Raw genomic sequence first — 22,087 nt, 5'->3', positions numbered from 1 at the left:
CGGAGGCAGAAGCTCCTGACCAGTGGGGTGATCCTTGGCAGGTGGACTACAATGCCAGTGCCTGGCTGACCAAGAACATGGACCCGCTGAATGACAACGTGACTTCCCTCCTCAATGCGTCCTCGGACAAGTTCGTGGCCGACCTGTGGAAGGACGGTAAGGGCCTGCCGGCAGGAGCTGGGGGACTGGGTACGGAGTGGTCTGCATCCTTCCAGCTGCCCCTGGTTCGCACCCCTGCTCCCAGGAAGGGGTGGGCCTGTGGGGGGTGGGGAGAGGGCAGGGTGTGCAGGTGACACGTTCAGCCACTTCCAGAGTGGTGACCCCTGGCTCCTCAATCCCACGCCCGGGCCCCAGGGAGAAGGTCCCAAAATCAGGGTGCAGGTGGTAACAGAAAACAGTGCAGGAGGCATGGTGACTTCTCATCTGGAATCAAAAAGACTTGACTGTGGTCTTGTCTCTACCACGCCCTAGCTGTGTCATCTTGGATGAGTCTCTTGACGTCATTAAGCTTGAGTGCCTGCCTTAGTAAAACCAGGAAGATAAGAATAGTCCCCGACTCTCCTAGGATTATTGTGAGGGTAGAATTAGACTGGGGGCTCAAGCCTGAGCATGCATCAGGATCTCCTGGGGGGCTTGTCAAAACTCAGCTGGGCCGTCCCCCCGGAGGTTCTGATTCAGCAGGTCCGCATGGGGCCTGAGAATTTGCGTGTCTAACAAGTTCCTAGGTGGTGGTGGTGGTGGTGCCGCTGCTCTGGGGAACACACTTGGGTTCCCTCTGAGAACCAGCCAAGAGATAATACATGTGAAGTGCTTAGCACCTGCCAGTCCCATAGTAAAGTCTCAGTACCTGCCTGCTTCTGCGATGACTATTAGGGGTGGTGGGGTTTTCCGCTTTTGTTCCTGGACCTCGGTGCCCGCAGTGGATTGTGTCTTTGCACAGAGCCTGTGGACCTTGGGCTTATAGGCCTGGACACCCTTGTTTTAAGCATGGTAGAAAATGCTGGAGGAGGAGTTCTGTTGTGCCAACATTTACTGAGTGCTCACCATGTTCCAGGCCATGGGATTGGGTGATGGCATCTCACCCTGGGATTTGTGACCGTTTCAGCAAGGCCCTTCCTCAAGGAGCCCAGAGTCTTGCAGGAGACAGAGACAAGCAAAGACTTTATTACATGGACCCTAACTGAGTACAAGGAGCAGAAATAGGGTATGCTAATGCCAGTGAAGTTGAACTGAACCACCATCAGCCAACTGGATAGAACTGTCATCTCTAGACTGCTTCATCCAGCAACAGCAGAATGCACATTCTTCTCAAGCTCACATGGAACTTCCACCAAGCTAGACCACATTCTGGGCCATAAAACACATCTTAATGAATCGAGAAGAATAGAAAGCATACAGTGTCTGCTCTTAGACCACCGTGGAATTAAACTAAAATCAGTAAGAGAAAGACAGTTGGAAAATCCCAAAGTACATGGAGGTTAAACTTCTAAATGGCACATGGCCCCCATGTCTTATTTAGAAGTGTCTTGGTGCGTTATTTAATTTTCTCAAGTGAAATTTTAAAATATTTTGAACTAAAAAAAAAAAGGAAAACACAGCTTACCAAGACTTGTGGGTTGCAGTCAAAGCTGTGCATTGAGGGAAATTCGTAGCAACGCCAGTGGTTTGGGCTTGGCACATGCAGCATCCACTGGATGGTGGGAGTTTCTCATTCTGTTCTGAAAGAAAAGGAACCTTGGTGGTTGTAATGCTACCATCAACACCACCAATAACACCACCACCTATTCCTTGTTGAATACCTATTAATGTGCCAGATTCCTACCTTAGAGTGTTGGCTATGCTTTGTGTCTGGAATATTATTTCTCTGAATATCAACCTAATAGCTCACTCAACTTATCGGAGAGATCACCCCCATTACTCTTTCTCTCCCCCTTTACCCTGCTTGATCTTTCTAAGCATGCCTCACCACTTGGAATATTGTATACTTACATATGTTATCATTGTTGGTCTCTTTCCACTAGAATATCCATAGAATATGACCTAGAGTGTGTGTGTGGAGACACACAGTCTTTGTTCATGACTGTATCTGTAGGGCCTGGCACATAGTAGGCCCTCAATAAATATTTCTTGGTAGATGAAGGACTGAAGGCAGGCAGGAGGGGTAAGCCTTATTCGCTTCTTCCTGCCCTAAGAAGTAGATGCTGTCGTTACCCCCTTTTTGTAGAAGGAGAAAGTGAGGCACAAACTGGCACCAGGCCAAGGCAGTGGCAAGATCAGGATTTATTCCCAGGTCTCTGTGACAACATGAGAGAGAATTTGTTCTTTCTGTCATTCAAGGGCTTTCAGATTTCCCAAATAGACAATACATGGAAAGCAATACTCTGCACCCCTCCCCTTACCTCTTGCTACAGGAAAGGTGTTGGCCCCCAGAGGAAAGAATGGGGGGCGGTGGCCACCAAAAGGGAGCAGAGGACTTGGGGTCTTCCACCCTCTGGGCCTGGTCCTCTGTCCTGTTGTGGGGGTGGAGGGCCCCTGCGGCGTGGGCCAGAGGCTGACACCAACATTAACGTGCCCCACAGTGGACCGCATCGTGGGCCTGGACCAGATGGCCAAGATGACAGAGAGCTCACTGCCCAGCGCCTCCAAGACCAAGAAGGGCATGTTCCGTACGGTGGGGCAGCTGTACAAAGAGCAGCTGGGGAAGCTGATGACCACACTACGCAACACCACACCCAACTTTGTGCGGTGCATCATCCCCAACCACGAGAAGAGGGTGAGGCCACCTGCCTGGCTCCTCGGGGGGTCAGAATGTCCTCCTTGGGGATATCGTCAGGGGGCTTTGGGAAAGGGAGAGGCAGACCAGGGTAGAGGGTCAGGAGGAAAGCCTGACTCTGTACCCCACGGGTTCCATCTGACATGGGTGGAAGGTTGTCTGAATTGGGGACCCATCCCCCATCCTGGAGGCAAAGGAAGGCAAGGAATGAAAGGGACTTTCAGCCCTGGAGTTTCTGTCCAGGGCATCCAAGCACTCATACATTCATTATTCCGGTCAATATTTACTGAGCTGCACCTGTGCCCAGTGTTGAGGATACAGTGCTGGATAAATTGTGGTCCTCGCCTGCAGGTTTCTTATGGTGATCTAGCACAGGAATGCTTAGCTGGGGCAGTCATGCCCCACCCCCCCCCCCAGGGGACATCTGGCCATGTCTGCAGACTTCGTTGGCTGTCATAACTGGGAGGGAGCTGCTGTTCACATCCAGTGTATAGAAGAAGCCGGGGATGCTGCTAAACACCCTATGGCACACAGGGCAGCCCCCACAGAGGGAAAAGCAGAGACTAATCCAGCCTAAGATGTCAGTAGTGCTGATGTCGTGGGAGACCCAGTGGGGGAGAGAGACACACAAGCTGATATGCACGATGTAATGTGGTAAATTACGAGAACGCTGTGCAGCTGGGGCTCCCACTCCAGCCTCAGGGCTCAGAGAACGCTGCCTTGGGAACGAGTAGGCATCAACTTGATGAAGTGGAAGGTAGGGTGGAGAAGGCATCCTAGGCAGTGAATGGGACCAGCAGAAGCAAAGATGTGAGCTGAGAAATGAAAGGTCTAGGCAGTGAAACATTAGGTCATTTCATGTTGGCATGTGATGGTGTGAGGCAGGGATTGGGGAGAGATGGGGCTGAATTGCTTGACAGGAGCTGGGTTGTGGCACTCTCTTGTGGATTGACCAGAGGAGGCCTTTGGGGGCTTTTAAAAGCAGGGGTATGTCACGATCAGACTGATGGTAGGGAAACAGAATGAGAGGTTGCAGAGGGAGGCAAGACAGGGGCAGAAAGCAGGTAGGGGGCGGTGATGGTGAGTGGGTGGCAGTGGACAGCAGGGGGTCCATTGGGAGTTACCTGGGAGGTAGCTTCTGTAGAACCAGTGATGGAGAGGAAGTGAGGGAAGGAGAGGTGACGGGGAAGAAGCCCCAGCTTCTAGCCGGGTGATGCTGGTGCCACCAAGTACAAGACAAGTGGCGCCTGAACCCTCAGCTGAGACCTCACCTGGTGAGGTGCCTCCGTCAAGCTTGGTGGCCTGACGATGGGTCACCCAGGCCTGAGATTCAGGGCTTGCTGCTCCCTGAGTCCCGGCTCCCCTGGTCCACTGGCCTCTCTGCCCTTGCAGTCTGGCAAGCTGGACGCCTTCCTGGTGCTGGAGCAGCTACGCTGCAACGGGGTGTTGGAAGGCATTCGCATCTGCCGTCAGGGCTTCCCCAACAGGATCGTCTTCCAGGAGTTCCGCCAACGGTGAGCCTGCTGGGGCCAGGCATGGGGATTGGGGTCCGCAGAGGGCAGGGGGTGAGCCAGGCCAGGTGGCGGGATGGAAGGACACCGGAGAGGCATTTGATCAGTGGCATCTGCCCCGTGTCTCCAGCTACGAGATCCTGGCTGCCAACGCCATTCCCAAAGGCTTCATGGACGGGAAGCAGGCCTGCATTCTCATGGTAAGCCCTGCCCCAGCCCCTCCCCAGGGATCCCTGGGGGCACTGCCAGGAGCTCGTTGGGGTAGGCCCTTCCTTAAACACACCCAACGGACACTGTCACAGCTGAGAACGAGAGCACCTGTCCCCCTTCCTTCTGCAGATCAAAGCCCTAGAACTCGACCCCAACTTGTACAGAATCGGGCAGAGCAAAATCTTCTTCCGGACGGGGGTCCTGGCACACCTGGAGGAGGAAAGGGACTTGAAGATCACCGATGTCATCATGGCTTTCCAGGCCATGTGTCGCGGCTACCTGGCCAGGAAGTAAGGACCCGAGTGCTGTAGCCTCCCTGCAAACAGCCCAGAAACATGCCCTTCTCGGGGCATGCGGGGGGGGGGGGGGCTCTGTGGCCTCATGTTCTGCTTCCCTGCTTCTGAGAGGCCACCTGCTTTAGGAAGCATCCTGATCAATGGTAGCTGCTTCTTACAGAGGCGGAAACGCTACCACTGTAGGGATGTGCCCTCGTTTTAAAGGCTCTCGTCCTGCCTCCCCCCTTACTTGCTGGTGAACTTGGGCGAGTTTCTCTCTCTCTCTCTGAGGCTCAGATCTCTCCACTAAAGAATGAGGATACTCATTCCTGCCCCGTGGGGTTGTTTGTGAGGAGTCGATGAAGTGCATGAAGAGGGTTAAGAACAGGGCCAGGTTGTCATTTCAAAAGTGTGAGAAAAAGGTAAGGATTGGAGGAAAGAGGATTTGGCTGTGTCCATATCCCCATGTTCAAAAGGGATTCAGAAGGTTCATTCATTGCCAAGTGGGCCCAAGATGGTGAAGGCCACAACCAAGATGGTGAAGGCCACAACCAAGATGGTGAAGGCCAGAACTGGGGGGCTCATAGTCCAGGGACAGCCCTAAGTGGTTCAATTTCATAACTAAATTCTCTGATACACCCTCCCGCCTCCACAAACTGGAGCAGCATCATTCTTCAAGTTTACCCATGTTCCAAGTTAGCAGCCAAGCAGAGGAAAGAGGATCCATTGGCGGTGGTTTTGCAAACCCATCAGCCCTTAAACACAAAGAGCGCTGGTTCTGAATCAGACTTGAGATTTCTAAGATGCACCCGAGGAAAGAGTAGGTTTGTCAGTCACTCAGCTTTGGGGAAGACAAGGCGCAGCTGGAGATGTGTAAGATCCCCCTTAGGAATGGTGTAGCATAGATTGATTTCCTAGGTGTTTGGACCACAGCTCTGAGTCCACGGTGTTTCATGAGCTGGGGGTTTTCCCTGCCCGCCCCCCCCCGAGAAAGGCTCTGGCCTCCAGATGATTGAAGTGGTCATTGCCCAGACAATATGCATGTGCTGATGCTCAGAGCTTCCTGAAGAATCTGAGCTGGAGAGAATGGGGGGGTGGGAGTGGGGGAACGTCCTCACGTGAGTCACAAAATCACACGTGGACAGGTGCATCTTGCTTTTGGGATGCCGCGGGGCAGGATGCTGCAGACGATCCAGGGAGACAGGGTTTGGACCTCCCACCCCCCCTGGCCCGGGGCTTCTCACGGCACCCCCTCTACCCTCCCCAGGGCCTTTGCTAAGCGGCAGCAACAGCTGACGGCCATGAAAGTGATTCAGAGGAACTGCGCCGCCTACCTCAAGCTGCGGAACTGGCAGTGGTGGAGGCTGTTCACCAAAGTGAGTGCCGCGGACCCCGCCCCTGTCTGGGACCCTCCACCTGGGCCCTGCGCCCCAGATGCTCCCGCTGTGGGGCAGCGTTTGGTTCACGGCCCTGCGTGCACATGCACTCGGGGGCTCAGAGTCAAACCTCGCCTGTCCGTAGTTCTCCAGCCCGAGAAGGCGCCCCTCCCCCTTCTTTGGCACGTGGGTTATCAATGACCCTGACTCGGATCCAGAGCATTTCCACAGGGATCCCTCGCGTTGCTCGTTTCCGGCCACACCCACTTCCCCCCCAATAGCCCCAAACCGCTTGTCTGTCCTCCCTTCCTGTGATTTTGCCCTTTCGAGAATGTTACACAAATGGAGTCCTACGGTATGTCATCTTGGCAACTGGCTCTTTCACAAAGCACCATTGTTATCTGGAAATCAGGAATTGGGGGCATTCATCGTGGATCTTATTTATAGTAGCAAAATGTCAGTGTCCAGCCCCCAACAGACTCATCCATCGATGGGATACTTTGCAACTCTTAAAGAGGATGGCTATCTCAAAACCCCCAACAAAGCAGGTGTAGAGGGAACCTACCTCCACAAAGTAAAAGCCTGCTATGAAAAACCCACAGCTAGCATCATCCTTAGTGGGGACAAAACTGAGAGTTTTCCCCCGAAGCCAGGAGTAAGACAGGGATGTCCTCTGTCATCACTTCTATTCCACAAAAATGGCAGCTATCAAAAAAACAAAGGTGTAAAGGTGACAGAACAGCATGGGGTCATAATTATCTTGTAGTTTTAAGTAACGGACACGGCATAGAAAATCGGACAGCTTGATCTCCGGGGTGTATTTTTTAAACACGTAGGAGAAAAGAGACTGGCGGGAAAGGCCAACAGCGCATATAGTGACCGTGATGGGGAGGTAGAACGTGGGAGATTTCTTTTCCCCTTTTCTCCTTGGAATGAAATATGCCAGTTGGTCAGCAGTAATTCTCTCTCTGGAAAGGGACTAAATGGGAGAAGGAGAGACTTTTTCCTTTCCACTGGGCACCTTTTTCGGTTGCTCTAGTTTATGATTTTTTTTTTTTAATTAGAGAGAGAGACATAGCGAGAGAGGGAACACAAGCAGGGAGCGTGGGAAAGGGAGAAGCAGGCTTCCCGCGGAGCAGGGAGCCCGATGCGGGGCTCGATCCCAGGACCCTGGGATCATGACCTGAGCCGAAGGCAGACGCTTAACCGACTGAGTCACCCAGGCGCCCCGTGGTTTATGATTTCTCAACCTCAGCACTATTGGTGTTTTGGGATGGGTAATCCCGTGTTGTGGGGGCTGTCCCGTGCTTTCTAGAATCTGCAGCGGCATCCCTGGCCCGTACCCATAGGTGTTGGTAGGATCCCCCGCCCCAGTTGGGACAGCCCAAACTGTCCCCAGAAATTGCCAAGCATCCCCTTGGGGGTGTGGGATGGTGTAAACCGGTCCCTGGTTGAGAACTGCTGAGCTGAGGCATTAGGAGAGCTTCTGCCTTCCTTGCGCCATGGAAGCCAGTGACGGCTGACTGTGTGCGTGCAGGTGAAGCCCCTGCTGCAGGTGACACGGCAGGAGGAGGAGATGCAGGCCAAGGAGGATGAGCTGCAGAAGACCAAGGAGCGGCAGCAGAAGGCCGAGAGCGAGCTCAAGGAGCTGGAGCAGAAGCACTCACAGGTAGTGGCCCGGAGCTCGGCGGGGGCTGCGGGGGGTGGGCAGGCGCACCCCTGCGGGGCTCACGGCCACCTCCCTGCTCCCCACGTGCAGCTGACCGAGGAGAAGAACCTGCTGCAGGAGCAGCTGCAAGCAGAGACAGAGCTGTACGCCGAGGCCGAGGAGATGCGCGTCCGGCTGGCTGCTAAGAAGCAGGAACTAGAGGAGATCCTGCATGAGATGGAGGCCCGCCTGGAGGAGGAGGAAGACCGGGGCCAGCAGCTGCAGGCCGAGAAGAAGAAGATGGCCCAGCAGATGCTGGTAAGGCCCCGCAGGGGCTGCTGCCTTATCATCTGACCCTCACTGCAGGCCTGCGAGGGGTGTGTGGTCAGGTATGTCCCCCGCTGGGGACTGAGGCTTGGAGCGGATCGGCCGTCTACCCGGGCAGGGCCACGTAGCCAGAGTGGTTTCCTGGAGAGCCTGCTCTGTTCTCCTGCCCTGGCCTCCGTGTGCAAACCCCTTTTCTCCTCCTTGCAACCCCGTGTGAGGGGCAATCATGTTAGTTAGCTGTTGTTGCAGGATGAAACACCACCCAGAACTTAGCGGCTTGGGATAACAGGGTCAGGAGTCTGCGAGTGGCTCAGCTGGGAGGTTCTGGCTGAGAGTCTGTCCTGAGGTTGCAGTCGGGATGTGAGCCCAGGGCTGGAGGACCCACGACCGCATGGCTCGCTCCCATAGCTGTAGTCAGGAGGCCTCAGCTCCTCACTGGGGGGTTGGAGGGGTCGGGGGGAGCTTCTCCTTAGGGCTACACGGTGGCTGGCTTCCCCCAAGAGGGGCGAATCAAGAGAGGGAACAGAGGGGGGAGGCCACAGTGCCTCTTCTGGCCTAATCTCAGACATTACACCTCATTGCTTCCTCTTAAATCCAGCCCACACTGATGGGGAGAGGAATGAGGCTCCACCTCTTGAAGGGAAGAGTACTGGAGAATTCGGGGACACATTTTGAAACCACACAATATTTACTATCCCCGTTTGACAGATGGAAAGACTGAGGCTCCATGAAGCCAGTGGTTTCCCAAACCTTTTATTTCCAGTAAAAGGAGACCACAGAGCACAGGGGGCCGTGAGGCCCAGCCTCCACGAGGGTCAGCCCACAAGCTCCGAGAGAGGGACCCCACTGGGAGCGAGGCTTGTGATTCCTTTCCCTTCCCCACAAAGGATCTGGAAGAACAGCTGGAGGAGGAGGAAGCCGCAAGGCAGAAGCTACAGCTCGAGAAGGTCACAGCCGAGGCCAAGATCAAGAAACTGGAGGACGATATTCTGGTCATGGACGATCAGAACAATAAGCTGTCAAAAGTGAGTGAGTGGGGCCAGCTCCTGCATTAACCTGGCAGGCTCCCCGGGGCTAAGCGCTCCAGATGCTTTACCTTTCTGGCCAAATACAAGATGCCAGAGGCAGGCCTTCCTGACTGCCGTCTAGAGGCAGGTGGACCCCATGGGTGGGGTGCCCGGTGGTCCCACCAGGACCAGGGCTGCCATGGAGCAGGTCTCAGAAATTCCATGCCAGTGGAGACCCCAAGTTGTGCGAAAGCAGCTGCATGTGCCTGAGATTCGGGGGCCTCTCCCACATTCTCGCAGGCCGCTTCCGGTTAGTAATAGGGTGACCCGCGGTCCTGGTTTGCCTGGGACTGAAGGCTCTCTGCGATGTGGGACTTTCGGTGGCCAAACCAGAAAAGTCCCCGTCCCACCCGAGGCAGGGACCACTAAGCAGGTGCAGAGCATGCATGGTTTGGGGTGCAGAGCGTGCATAGGGAAGGGGGGCCCTGCCCTGGTGGGGCTCATATTCTAGGGAGGCAGGAAAAACCTAACCATTAATGACCCTCACAGTCAGGGTTCTGAAGAGGGTGTTCACCATAACATAAAAATAGAGCATTAGGCGATGGAAGCGAGGTAGTCAGGGAAGGCTTCCTGGAGGAAGTGACATTTAAGAGGAAACCTGAAGAATGAAGAGTAGTTGGAAGGGGCGTGGAGAAGCAGCTCAGCAGATGGTCCCGTGTGTGCAAAGGCCCTGTGGCAGGGAAGAGCTGGGCTGTGGGAGGAAGAGATGAGGGTGTCATTGCCTGGACCATGAAGTGTGCGGGGCAGAGGTCGCATGAGATAGGAAGTGGCTGGGTTTCTAGGAATGACCGTTAAGGAGCTTCTCTTTATCATTTTAAAGCTAGAGGTTGTCTTTGGTATTCATGCGGGTTTTCTTTCCAGCTGTTTATCTGGAAATGACTAAAAATGAAACGTGGAATCTGGGGAAGAGAAAAAAAAAAAAGCTTCCGATATTTCTTTTTCTTTCCCCCAAAAGGAGCGAAAACTCCTCGAAGAGAGGATTAGTGACTTAACAACGAATCTCGCAGAAGAGGAAGAAAAGGCCAAGAATCTTACCAAGCTAAAAAATAAGCATGAATCTATGATTTCAGAACTGGAAGGTAAACCGACTACCTCAAAGAGGGTTTCAAATGGATGTTTTAAAATCAGAGAGCTGGGACGCCTGCGTGGCTCAGTCGGTTAAGCGTCTGCCTTCGGCTCGGGTCATGATCTCAGGGTCCTGGGATCGAGCCCCGCGTCGGGCTCCCTGCTCGGCGGGGAGTCTGCTTGTCCCTCTGCCTCTGCTCCTCCCCCCACTCATGCTCTCTCTCTCTCTCAAATAAATAAATTAAATTAAATTAAAATAAAAAATAAAATCAGAGAGCAAATCTTAGCATGGCAGATGATTTCAGGGGAGGTACACCCTCTCGAGGCTCCCCCAGCTGACACACCAATAATAATAAAGGTGCTTCTCATCAGCCCTAACTTTCCTGCCACTATCTGGTGGTTTGCGCCGTGACAATTACCGGTGGGGACGTGTGTGTGTGTGCGCGTGTGTGTTCACGTGCATGTTCGTGAATTGCGGGAGCAGAAAGGCTTGGCCTCTGGGTGCCTTTCTGGTAGTGCGCACCTGCTGAGGGCCCCGGCTTTGTCGTAGTGCGGCTGAAGAAGGAGGAAAAGAGCCGACAGGAGCTGGAGAAGCTGAAGCGGAAGCTGGAGGGGGAGGCCAGTGACTTCCACGAGCAGATAGCTGACCTGCAGGCGCAGATCGCGGAGCTCAAGATGCAGCTGGCCAAGAAGGAGGAGGAACTGCAGGTGGCCCTGAGCAGGTAGCGTGGCTGGCGGGGCACATCCTGGCGTCCCCGTGGGCCCATGTGCCCCGCAGGCTCCTGCCGAACCACAGTGGGCCCCGTCTTTCCTCCTCCTCCAGGCAGGCCTCCAGGCTCCTGGGTGCCTCCCCTGTCCTGCTTGCATCTCCAGAACCATGCCACCCACTTTCCTCTCTTCCCTCCAAACTCATCCTCTGTCCGCATCTCCCCTCCTCCCGCCACGTCTCCCTCTCGGACGTCCAGGCCCTTCTTGTCTACAGTTGCCCACGGAGTCCGTTCCACTGGCGTCTCGGGCACCGCGTGCCTGAGGCCGGGACGACCCTCCTGCGCCCTCTTCTGAGGGTCATTTTTGCTCCCCGCCCTGCTCTCCTCCCACCCCCAGACTGCAGCAGCCCTCAGATTCTGCCGGTCCTCAGAAACGTGTCCGTGCCCCGTCCCCTGTTGGCCCTTCTCCCAGCTCCTGGCTGGGTTCACGCTAACAGCCTCGCACCAGGAATGCAACGACAGCTAACGGGCATTTTCCTGTTCACCACGTGCCAAGCTCTTCCCAGGCAGTAACTTCACGCACACACCGGGCTGGGGACCCTGCTGCGATCTCCATGTCACTGAGCAGGACGCCGGGCGTGGGGCGAGAGGAGGGAACATGAGCTGGGATCTGAGCCCCAGAACTTTCTGACTGGTCCCCTGGCCAGCTCTTTGGCTCCCAGTGTGCACTGCAGGATGGTGCTAGGGTGATGGGCCAGAAGCATCACCTGGGTTGTGAACCTTCACGGAAGACTTTGCTGGCTTGTGCAGGGAAGGCCAGGCTCCCACCCTGCACAGCCTGACCCCAACCCGACCATTTAGCTTTCTCTCTTGCTGCTCACCGTTCCCAAGCTCAGTACGATCAAGGTGCTCACCTCCCCTTGCCCTGAGGAATCTTGCCTCTGGGCCCTCTTTCATGTTGTTCACTTTCCTTCCATCACAGCAAAGCAAGAGGCCAGCCCCACCATGTGTCAGGAGGGAGCTGCCTTCCACGAAAGTCCTCATGCACTCCAGGCCATTCAGACAATGCTTCTCATGTCTCACCTTGGCCCACGGTTGCCGCATCCCCCACACCGGGGGCCCTGGTTTTAATATCTCCCCATGCAGCACCTGGCCAAGTGCTTTGCATGGAGCAGGCACTCAGCCACTGTTTGAGCAAAAGGAAGAAAGAAAAACAAGTAGTTGTTAAGGAGAAATAATTGTCCGTGTTCACAAAGCATCTATTAAGCTCCTGGTGTGAACGAGGCACCTGACTAGTCTGGGACCAGGCTCTGCTTTCACACACACACACACACACACTCACACACACACTCACTCACACACTCACCACAATCTGTTTTTTGACATCAGACGGGTCCTAATCTGCAAGCAGTCCCACCTGGCAAGAAGGGGTCCACCGTGTCTTGGGGACGTGGGTGGAACCTGGTTTGATGTCTACGGAACATGAGTATCTGGTTCCGGGAAACAATCTTGGGCAACGTTGGGAGATCTCAGGGGCCAGAGACCCCCGGGGTCTTCATTCTGGTGATCTGTCCCCGGCAGGCTCGACGATGAAATTGCTCAGAAGAACAATGCTCTAAAGAAGATCCGGGAGCTGGAGGGTCACATCTCAGACCTCCAGGAGGACCTGGACTCAGAACGGGCTGCGAGAAACAAGGCCGAGAAGCAGAAGCGGGACCTGGGAGAGGAGCTGGAAGCGCTGAAGACAGAGCTGGAGGACACGCTGGACAGCACGGCCACCCAGCAGGAGCTCAGGTGGGAGGCCGGCCCAGGGAGCCTGTGGCTCCTGCCACGTCACTGGCTGCACGGATGGGGTGGCTGGAGGGGGAGGGGCGGAGAGGGGCAGCCCCCAGGCCCATCCTGAATCACAGGGCTCCTCAGGCCCTACAGCTACCATCTGTAATAGATCCTTTTTCATCTTACTTTGCATCCAGTAGTAGGACTTACTCAATTCGAGAACAATTTGAAAGCTATAGAAACGTAGACACCAAAAACTTCACCCTTAGCCCCAACACAGTCAACGTTTTTGCGTATTCCTTCCTGTCTTTTCATGTGTGTGTCTATGTGTGTCAATAATTCTCCAGGTTCCAGTCTCCAAGAGCGTGTGTTTAAGTTTTGTGATACATGTTTTAAAATAACCTTTGTGGGATGGGTCCTTAAGATTCGCTGGAGGGGGGCGCCTGGGTGGCTCAGTCGTTAAGCGTCTGCCTTCGGCTCAGGTCATGATCCCAGTGTCCTGGGATCGAGTCCCGCATCGGGCTCCCTGCTTGGCGGGAAGCCTGCTTCTCCCTCCCCCACTCCCCCTGCTTGTGTTCTGCCTCTCGCTGTGTCTCTCTCTGTCAAATAAATAAATCAATCTTTAAAAAAAAAAAAAAAAAAAAGATTCGCTGGAGGATCACAGACTCCAGCACCAAAAAAACCCACCCCAAAACAAACACATATACACACAAAAAACCCCAACAAAAACAGGTCACCCGCTAGATAAAGAATGCTGACTTTAGTGAAAGTAGGTCACTTATTCATTCAACAAACACGCAAATGCATTTGAGTGCATCCTGTGCCGCATCCTTTACCTGTACGTGGAAGCCAGCACAGAATTCTGCTCCCTCCCCACCTGGCCCATGATCCAGAAACGCCCAGTGCAGTATTTGAACGCACAGGCTCAGAGCCAGACCATGTGGGTTCAGATTCTGGCTGTCACACAGGCAAACTGCTTACCCTCTCTCAGCCTTAGATTTCTCATCTGTAAATTGGAAGAATTAATATATCTGCTTTTGAGGGTGACTCTGGAGGTTATATACAATGATGTATATAAAGAACTTAGGTCAGAGCCTGGCATATGGTAAGTGCTCAATAAATAAGAGCTCATTTTAATATTTGAGGAACATTTTGCAATTCACAGATGTTCTTTCAGCATGTTCCTGAGTATTCTTGTGTATTGATTTGCCGGCCTTGAGAGTCTCTGGGCAAGTAACCATGCTCCTCATTTTGCAGCCGAGGAACTGCCAGGTCCAGAGAGGTTAGGTGACTCCCCCGAGGTCACCCAGCCAGGGAGGGGCTGCCCTGATGGAGACCTCAGCTCTGGGTCCCGGGAGAGCTTCTCGTTCCTTTGCACAGCACTGTCTGAGGTGAAGCCCTGTCTCTACCCAACGGCCACCCTCTGGTTTTTTTGTGCGCAGGGCCAAGAGGGAGCAGGAGGTGACGGTGCTGAAGAAGGCCCTGGATGAGGAGACGCGCTCCCATGAGGCCCAGGTCCAGGAGATGAGGCAGAAGCACACACAGGTGGTGGAGGAACTCACTGAGCAGCTGGAGCAGTTCAAGAGGGTACGTCCTGATCTTTTTGGTGACCACACGCAAAAGCGATATGGCGACAGCTTCCGATAACTACAGATCGGGGTCTGTGCTGAGACACATAGCCAGCCCTACAAGACTGTAATGACAGTGGTCGCGAGAGCATTTATTAAGCGCTCACTGTATATATGTCAGTTGATCCTCACAACCACCTATGAGGTAGGTACTCACCCAAGGTCATACAGCGAGTGACCGAGCTGTGATTTGAACCCAGGCAGGCAGGGTCTATAATCCACTGCCCCCCAGAGAGAAGTCACTATTGAGCAAAACTTCTGGGAGGATAACTTAAGATGGAGAACATCATATAATTTCTCTGCAGATTGGAGGAAAACAGTTCTCTGGCAGAGTTTGAGAATGACTGGATCTAATCGTTCTTTTCCCCGCCGTGGTTAGCTATTTGGGATGTATGGGACATGGGGCAGCGAAATAGCACTCCTCTGAATGCTTTGTGGGGAACTTCCTCTCCCTTGGGAGAATTTCCCTGTGTTTCATTCCCAGGGGGAGCTTTTTAGCTTGCAACATCTGGATTGTTTCCCTCAAGATCTGAATTCTATCCCTCACCTTCAGTGAATATGGCTTCCCAGCATCCCGGCACTTTCTGGATATCCCCCCAAGCTAGACTAAGTGGGGGTAGCATTACCTAAAACTTGTTGGAGTTTGCATTTGTTTCTGTCACCAGCCCAGGCGAATATTCTTCAGGAGGTGGTTTACTAAGCACCTTCCTGTGAGCTGAGTCACCGCCACTTCTATCAGAATCTCAAAATTTCCTGCACTTGGAGATAAAGGCACCAGCCCCTTATGTCGCACAGACTATGAGCCAGATACTGTTCCATTGCTTTACAAACACGAATTCATTTCCTCTGTGGCCTTGTTAACGAGCAGATCCCCTGGCCCCATCTTCCGCCCTTATATAGGTGGTCTTAGGACCACTCTGCAAAGTGCGGTGCAAGACTGAACCCCCCCCACCCCCTCCAGATGAATAAAAGGACACTTGTTCGTGTCCTTTTGTCAAGTGGGATCTGAATACTAACTTTTGACATTGTCTCAATTCTTTGTGCATGTTGGACAAATAAGATTTTGCTAATCGTAACTACAGTGTACATTTCCCCTTGTGGTACTATGTTGAATAAAAGTGATGAGCGTGGACATGCTTATCTTGTTCCTGACCTTAGGGGAAAAGCTCTCTGTTTCTCCCCACTGAGTATGATGTTTGTCTTGTTTTTTTGTTTTTTGGTTTTTTTAAAGATTTTATTTATTTGACAGAGAGAGATACAGCGAGAGAGAGAACACAAGCAGGGGGAGTGGGAAAGGGAGAAGCAGGCTTCCCGTGGAGCAGGGAGCCCGATGCGGGGCTCGATCCCAGGACCCTGGGATCATGACCTGAGCCGAAGGCAGACGCTTAACGACTGAGCCACCCAGGCGCCCCTGTCTTGTTTTTTAAATGTCAGAATTCCTGAGGTATATGAAGTAAAACCCTGTAACTGTAAAGTTCAATGAATTTTGACAGATATACGCATTTGTATAACCACCACCTATCATGATAGAGAACATTAGAATTTTTTTATAAAGAAGCTGGAATCCAAATTTTTTTTAAATGTTATTTTAAGATTTTATTTATTTACTCATGAGAGACAGAGAAAGGCAGAGGCAGAGGCAGAAGCTGGCTGCCCACTGAGCAGGGAGCCCGATGTGGGGCTCGATCCCAGGACCTTGGGATCTTGACCTGAGCCGAAGGCAGACGCTGAACAGACTGAGCCACCCAGGTGCCCCTGGAATCCAGATTTACGTGACATTTCTTTATTAAAATGTTGGCAACTAAGACTAGGTCAACCAGGACATGACAATAAGTTGGATGTAACTCATGGAATGCTCGTTTGCAACCTTTGAGCTTTAGAAAAACAGAATACAGAAAGTCTTACAGTGACCGCGTGTCCCCCACCTCACCGCATCCCTCCCCTGAGGCGACAAGCACAGGTCCTTAGAACCCTCCTGACTGGCAGAGGGAAAGGGAAAGAGGAAGATGCCCCAAGGGATAGAGGTTCCGATCTTAAAATGCGTTCCTGGCCCGAGCTCTAATGCCTTCCCTCCCCTCTGTGTACCTGGCCAGGCCAAGGCCAATCTAGACAAGAACAAGCAGACGCTGGAGAAGGAGAACGCCGACCTGGCCGGTGAGCTGCGGGTCCTGAACCAGGCCAAGCAGGAGGTAGAGCACAAGAAGAAGAAGCTGGAGGTGCAGCTGCAGGAACTGCAGTCCAAGTGCATCGATGGGGAGCGGGCCCGGGCCGAGCTCAACGACAAGGTCCACAAGCTGCAGGTGAGTCGGCGGCACCGCAGGCATCCCTTGGTCCCAGCTCTGCAGGGGGATGAAGCTTTTCCCAGCTAACTGAAGTCTCTCTTGCTGCAAAGCAAGCTGGTTTCCTCTTGTTCCACTCCTCAAGGAGAGGAGATGGACTCTCTCTTCCATTCGATCTGTAGAAACCTTCATCTGCTCATTCAGCAAACATTTGAGTATTTGCTGTAGGCCGGGCGTCATGTTTAATGCTGAGATACAGCGGCTAGAAAGACATGGCGCCTGCCCCAATAGAACTCTGACCCAGTGGAGGGAAAGGCGTTTCTAATCCCATGAATGAATGTAAAATGATGCAGTAAGTGTAAGTAACAAGGGGCCTGGCCTGTAGGAGGAGGAATTGGGAAAGGCTTCCCTAAGAAGGAGGTATAGTCTGAGATAAGTAGAAGGCTAGGACGCAGAGGGAGCAGCATGTGCAAGGGCCCAGGGGTAGGTGGGAAATTAGAAGAGGTCACAGAAGTTGAGCTAGAATGCTGAGCTGGAAGGGGAAATGTGGTGTAACGTGGGACTAGAGAGGTAGGTCATGGCCGAGTGACACAGGGCCTTCGAGGTCCCATTATATGTACATTCGTCTTTGAGTGACAAGAAGCCATTGATAGGTTTTAAGCTGAGCAATGACAAAGTCTGTTTGTCTTTGGTCTTATTTAGCTTTGACTAGACGTTTGGTCTGACTTCCATTCATGCGATACAGGCAGACCTTCGATAAATATTTAATGTGCTTATATCCTGGGGCAAGGGAGCAGGGGAAGCATTAAATATGATTTTTTTCCCCCACATGCAGGGGAGAGCAGGGGTTCTGCTCTCATAACATAAGCAATGTCCTAGAGGAGCAGAGTCAAGATCATTTATATCCTCATTGTAAGTGGGAAGAGAATGGACAGTGGGATGGTATCTCCAAAAGGACCTGCTCCTGCATCTCTGGTTTTGGCCATAAGGACCCATGAAAAGGCCAAGAGTAGGGGTGAGGAAGAGGGTGGTGGGAAAAGGGCCCTTGGAAGTGGAGGTGCCATCTGTATCCTCTTCTCCAACTTTAGGGAGCAGACGAGTCCAGAGCAGCTCTGTCTAGACTCAAACCGGTTTCATTTTTTGCCAACCTTGGCAAGGATCCAGGATCTAGGATCCATTGAGTGAGATTAGGACCCAGTCAATACAGTTTGGGGCTCTAAGAGGTTCTTAGAACCAGGCATCCCAACTTGCAGGCGATTCACTCCCCTTGGCAGCCATGGAGCTACCGTGATCAGGCCCCATAGCTCGTGGGTATTTCTCAATCGGCAGATACCACACGACCTATCGTGTGAGTAGAGAGGGCTTCTCTTACTTAACAGGGATCCCGTTCTGGAGGTTCTAACCACAGTCTCTTGGCATCCTCAGAATGAAGTGGAGAGTGTCACGGGGATGCTCAACGAGGCGGAGGGGAAGGCCATAAAATTGGCCAAGGACGTGGCGTCCCTTGGGTCCCAGCTCCAGGACACCCAGGTGGGTATTCGGCCACATCATCCAGAGGGACCCGGGGTATGAACTTCCCGGGCATGGGTCCCTGGGACTTCCACGTGTCCTTCCATAGGAGCTGCTTCAAGAAGAAACCCGGCAGAAGCTCAATGTGTCCACCAAGTTGCGCCAGCTGGAGGATGAGAGGAACAGCCTACAGGACCAGCTGGACGAGGAGATGGAAGCCAAGCAGAACCTGGAGCGTCACATCTCAACTCTGAACATCCAGGTGCTGGCTGTGTGTCCTTGCTTTTCTAGGACTGAGCCTTGGGGGGAGATCAGGAGCTCGATTGGGCCGTGGTGGTGTGCTGGAGCCATTTTGCTTGGCTCACTGGCTCCCCCTGCTGTTGAATTTCTGCAACGCAGAGAAGGTGGCCTCTTCCCAGGGTGGGATCAGGGACGGGAATCAGCCAATGCCCTCCTCTTATGGGACCCCGGACACTGCCATTTTAGCTCTCCGATTCGAAGAAGAAGTTGCAGGACTTTGCCAGCACCGTGGAAGCCTTGGAAGAGGGCAAGAAGAAGTTCCAGAAGGAAATCGAAGGCCTCACCCAGCAGTACGAAGAGAAGGCAGCAGCTTATGACAAACTGGAAAAGACCAAGAACAGGCTTCAGCAGGAGCTGGACGACCTGGTCGTCGATTTGGACAACCAGCGGCAACTCGTGTCCAACCTGGAAAAGAAGCAGAGAAAGTTCGATCAGGTAGGGGCTGGAGGGTGGTCCGCTCTGTGCGCGGATACGGGCCGGGGCAGGTGGGGCTGCGGTGTATCTGCATTCCATCCCCTGCTTTGCTGGCCGCGATGGAAGGCTAGCTTGCCTCGGGTGACCCTGAAACACGAGGGCTTTCTAGGTCAGAGTGAGGAGAGCGGCCCCACCCGGACGGGACTTTCAGGTACCCCCACCAAGAGGCTCACCTGTGACCCCACTGATGCCTTAGTTTCTAGCCCCGATAAGGAGATTCATTTTATTCACTCAACAAGTATTTATGGAGTGCCTCCTGAATATTCCAAGTAATTTAATGTTCCTACCCTTTAGATAACCACTTTCCCCTAACATTTCATTACGCACAATTTCAAGCACCCAGCAATGCTGAAAGCATGAAACAGTGAACACCTGTATGCCCACCACCTGGATTCAATCGTGAACATTTTACCAAACTCACTTTATTACATGCTTATTTATAAGGATGAACTGTACATGTCAGTGGTATCTTATCTTTTGGATGCCTTTCAAAGCAAATTACAGACCTCACCCTCCCTACATCAACACTCTTTGTAATAACTAGAGTTCCTATTTCAAATATGATTTTGCTTCTTGTGAGATAAAAATTTACCTACACAGAAATGCACAAATTTTTAAGTGTACACTCTCTTGAGTTCTGATAAATGCATCCACTTGTGTGGCCCAGACCCCCAAATACCGACTTTTACTTTGTTACTCAGAGTTAGCAAACATCATTTGGTTTGCAAGTGACTTGGGGTTATCCTAAAAATCAATTTGGGGATTGTACTGGGTCAGAGCCAGAGGCGTGGGGGCTCAGAGCACCAGGCTTCTAGATGACATGCCGGCCCTTCCCTTTTTTTGTCTCTGTGCGGTTGACCTGTCTTCCCTGTTTCCACTCTGCTGTCCCATTATCGGTTTCAAGGCCTGAGGTCACGTCTTTTATTTTCCTGTCACGTTTGGTGTAGGGTTTTTGTGTTGACTGTGCTATCTGGGGGCTCCTATTACTTACCTGTCTTTGCTGACTTCTAGAAGTCTGGGTTTGGCTCTCTCTGCGGATGAGATTAATGTCCCTAACTCTGGCTCCTAGGGCACTTTTGAGAGCCAGAGACGAATGGCCATGAAAAAAACAAAAAGAATTATTGGCCCCCGGCAGGATTAAATGTCACTTGGACCTCAGTAGCAGTGTGTTCTAACCAACATGGGCGGCATAAGTGATTTCAAAGCACAAAGACTCAGCAGATGCTGGTTGTGCAGAAGGTCGACCTAGAAGTCAGAAGCAAGCTTATTATTAACTCTTGCCATAGATATCTTGACTGGTTACACCTGCCCCTGAGTACATTTAGCAGGACACAAGGCTTCTCGCCCTTATTTGCAATGAAATGAAGCTGAGCTTCGGGTATGTGGAGGGGTCACTTCCGGGGCTTCTGTTGTGTTGTAGTTGTTGGCCGAGGAGAAAAGCATCTCTTCCAAATACGCGGATGAAAGGGACAGAGCCGAGGCAGAAGCCAGGGAAAAGGAAACCAAGGCCTTGTCCCTGGCGCGAGCCCTCGAGGAGGCTCTGGAAGCCAAAGAGGAACTTGAGAGGACCAACAAAATGCTCAAGGCCGAGATGGAGGATCTGGTTAGCTCTAAGGATGACGTGGGCAAGAACGTAAGTCGCTCTCCGTTGTCTTTGCTCACTCACATGTCACCAGCCCACCCTCCCGCTATTTATCAGTCCCTGGGGCGGGCTGGGCAGGGGACGGGGGCGCTGGCTCCGTGCCTCTTTGATGTGAAACCATAATCGGGACTGAAGGCAGTCCCTCTGTCACCCACACACTGGCTGGGAACAGCAGTTGGGGTTGGGGTCTGAGTCCAGGGCTCCCAGAGGAAGGCTCTAGTCTTGACTCCTTGGCCATGTACCCTGGTGGTGGGGGGGGGGTGGGCAAAAGGCCCTCTCTCTGACCTGAATGAGCTTCCTATCATTGTGGGTTGCCTGCCCATCTACATGAAGTCAACTCTCACGTGAAAGGTCCATGAACTGGAGAAGTCCAAGCGGGCCCTGGAAACCCAGATGGAGGAGATGAAGACCCAGCTAGAGGAGCTGGAGGACGAGCTGCAGGCTACGGAAGATGCCAAGCTGCGGCTCGAGGTCAACATGCAGGCCCTCAAAGGCCAGTTTGAGCGGGACCTCCAGGCCCGCGATGAGCAGAATGAAGAGAAAAGGAGGCAGCTCCAGAGGCAGGTAATCTGGGGCAGGTCAGGGAGAAGGGGGGCTGGGGTGGGAGGTGGGGTGGCCAGTTTCCTTCCTCCCACCACCACCTCCTGGCCCAATGGAGACATCCCCTGCAACCTGGGGATGAGCAGACCCACCTGGCAGGGAGCTGTGCACACCTGGGAGCTGGCTGAATGCTGGCTGAGGCCGGGGGGCGGGGGAGGGCCTCCAAGGGACGGGTCAGCCCAGCAGCGCACATCTCCCCTCCTCGCTCAGCTTCACGAATATGAGACAGAACTGGAAGATGAGAGAAAGCAACGTGCCCTGGCAGCCGCGGCCAAGAAGAAGCTGGAAGGGGACCTCAAAGACCTGGAGCTGCAGGCCGACTCAGCCATCAAAGGCAGGGAAGAAGCCATCAAGCAGCTTCGGAAACTGCAGGTGGGTGATGGCTCAGATGCAGGGCGCAGGTGGAGGGAGGCCATGGCTTCCCCGAGGCCGGGGACGTCAGCAGCAGCAGGACGCATGCCTGTCACTGGTGCCTACTAGCTGCTGTTTTCCCTGCCACAGTTTGGCATTTGGGGGCTGTTTCCTGCCCTGGGTGAGGCACGGTTACCAGGCATTTGGCCGTGGCCCTCCGACCGCATGGCCATTTTTTAGGTCTGCTGACCCCATCCAGAACGGTGCCCCTCAATAGCAACCTGGCCATATGTGAGGTGGTGGGCTATGCTCATACGATGGGGACATCTCTGTGGTTAATCGTGGAAAATCCTAGGGGTTGGCACGCAACGATAATTTGGGCAGAACTTGGGTGAGTAAGGACATCTTAGCTTGTCCTTCCTGTTGACTCATGCAGGCTCAGATGAAGGACTTCCAGAGGGAGCTGGAAGACGCCCGTGCCTCCAGAGATGAGATCTTTGCCACCGCCAAAGAGAATGAGAAGAAAGCGAAGAGTTTAGAAGCGGATCTCATGCAGCTCCAGGAGGTAA

At 53.2% G+C, this 22,087-nt stretch overlaps 2 protein-coding genes across 5 annotated transcripts in view; one reads left to right on the top strand and one right to left on the bottom strand.

Annotated features, from left to right (window-relative positions):
• The window catches only part of MYH11 (myosin heavy chain 11), a 115,191-nt gene that overhangs the window by 82,287 nt on the left and 10,817 nt on the right, over nucleotides 1–22,087 (top strand). For all 3 annotated transcript variants that reach the window (XM_021698304.2, XM_044915630.1, XM_044915631.1), the window contains 21 exons: nucleotides 42–156; nucleotides 2,580–2,773; nucleotides 4,166–4,287; nucleotides 4,415–4,484; nucleotides 4,624–4,784; nucleotides 6,037–6,145; nucleotides 7,683–7,814; nucleotides 7,905–8,111; nucleotides 9,008–9,145; nucleotides 10,143–10,266; nucleotides 10,803–10,974; nucleotides 12,541–12,753; nucleotides 14,178–14,322; nucleotides 16,457–16,663; nucleotides 18,068–18,172; nucleotides 18,261–18,413; nucleotides 18,638–18,886; nucleotides 20,346–20,558; nucleotides 20,919–21,131; nucleotides 21,378–21,539; nucleotides 21,955–22,083. In XM_021698304.2, coding sequence (XP_021553979.1) covers nucleotides 42–156; nucleotides 2,580–2,773; nucleotides 4,166–4,287; nucleotides 4,415–4,484; nucleotides 4,624–4,784; nucleotides 6,037–6,145; nucleotides 7,683–7,814; nucleotides 7,905–8,111; nucleotides 9,008–9,145; nucleotides 10,143–10,266; nucleotides 10,803–10,974; nucleotides 12,541–12,753; nucleotides 14,178–14,322; nucleotides 16,457–16,663; nucleotides 18,068–18,172; nucleotides 18,261–18,413; nucleotides 18,638–18,886; nucleotides 20,346–20,558; nucleotides 20,919–21,131; nucleotides 21,378–21,539; nucleotides 21,955–22,083 — 3,333 coding nt within the window. The remainder of the gene's footprint in view (nucleotides 1–41; nucleotides 157–2,579; nucleotides 2,774–4,165; nucleotides 4,288–4,414; nucleotides 4,485–4,623; nucleotides 4,785–6,036; nucleotides 6,146–7,682; nucleotides 7,815–7,904; nucleotides 8,112–9,007; nucleotides 9,146–10,142; nucleotides 10,267–10,802; nucleotides 10,975–12,540; nucleotides 12,754–14,177; nucleotides 14,323–16,456; nucleotides 16,664–18,067; nucleotides 18,173–18,260; nucleotides 18,414–18,637; nucleotides 18,887–20,345; nucleotides 20,559–20,918; nucleotides 21,132–21,377; nucleotides 21,540–21,954; nucleotides 22,084–22,087) is intronic.
• The window catches only part of NDE1 (nudE neurodevelopment protein 1), a 48,681-nt gene continuing 42,676 nt past the window's right edge, over nucleotides 16,083–22,087 (bottom strand). The window contains exon 10 of one of the 2 annotated variants that reach the window (XM_021698309.2): nucleotides 16,083–18,772. The gene's annotated coding sequence lies outside the window, so the exon portion shown is untranslated. Of the gene's footprint in view, nucleotides 18,773–18,802; nucleotides 18,857–22,087 lie in introns of those variants that run through there. The other variant, XM_021698310.1, reaches the window with a different exon arrangement.

The sequence above is a fragment of the Neomonachus schauinslandi genome, chromosome 5 (assembly GCF_002201575.2).
Source record: "Neomonachus schauinslandi chromosome 5, ASM220157v2, whole genome shotgun sequence".
In the NCBI taxonomy this organism is placed as follows: Eukaryota; Metazoa; Chordata; class Mammalia; order Carnivora; family Phocidae; genus Neomonachus; species Neomonachus schauinslandi.
This window is presented reverse-complemented; position numbering and strand designations above follow the sequence as displayed.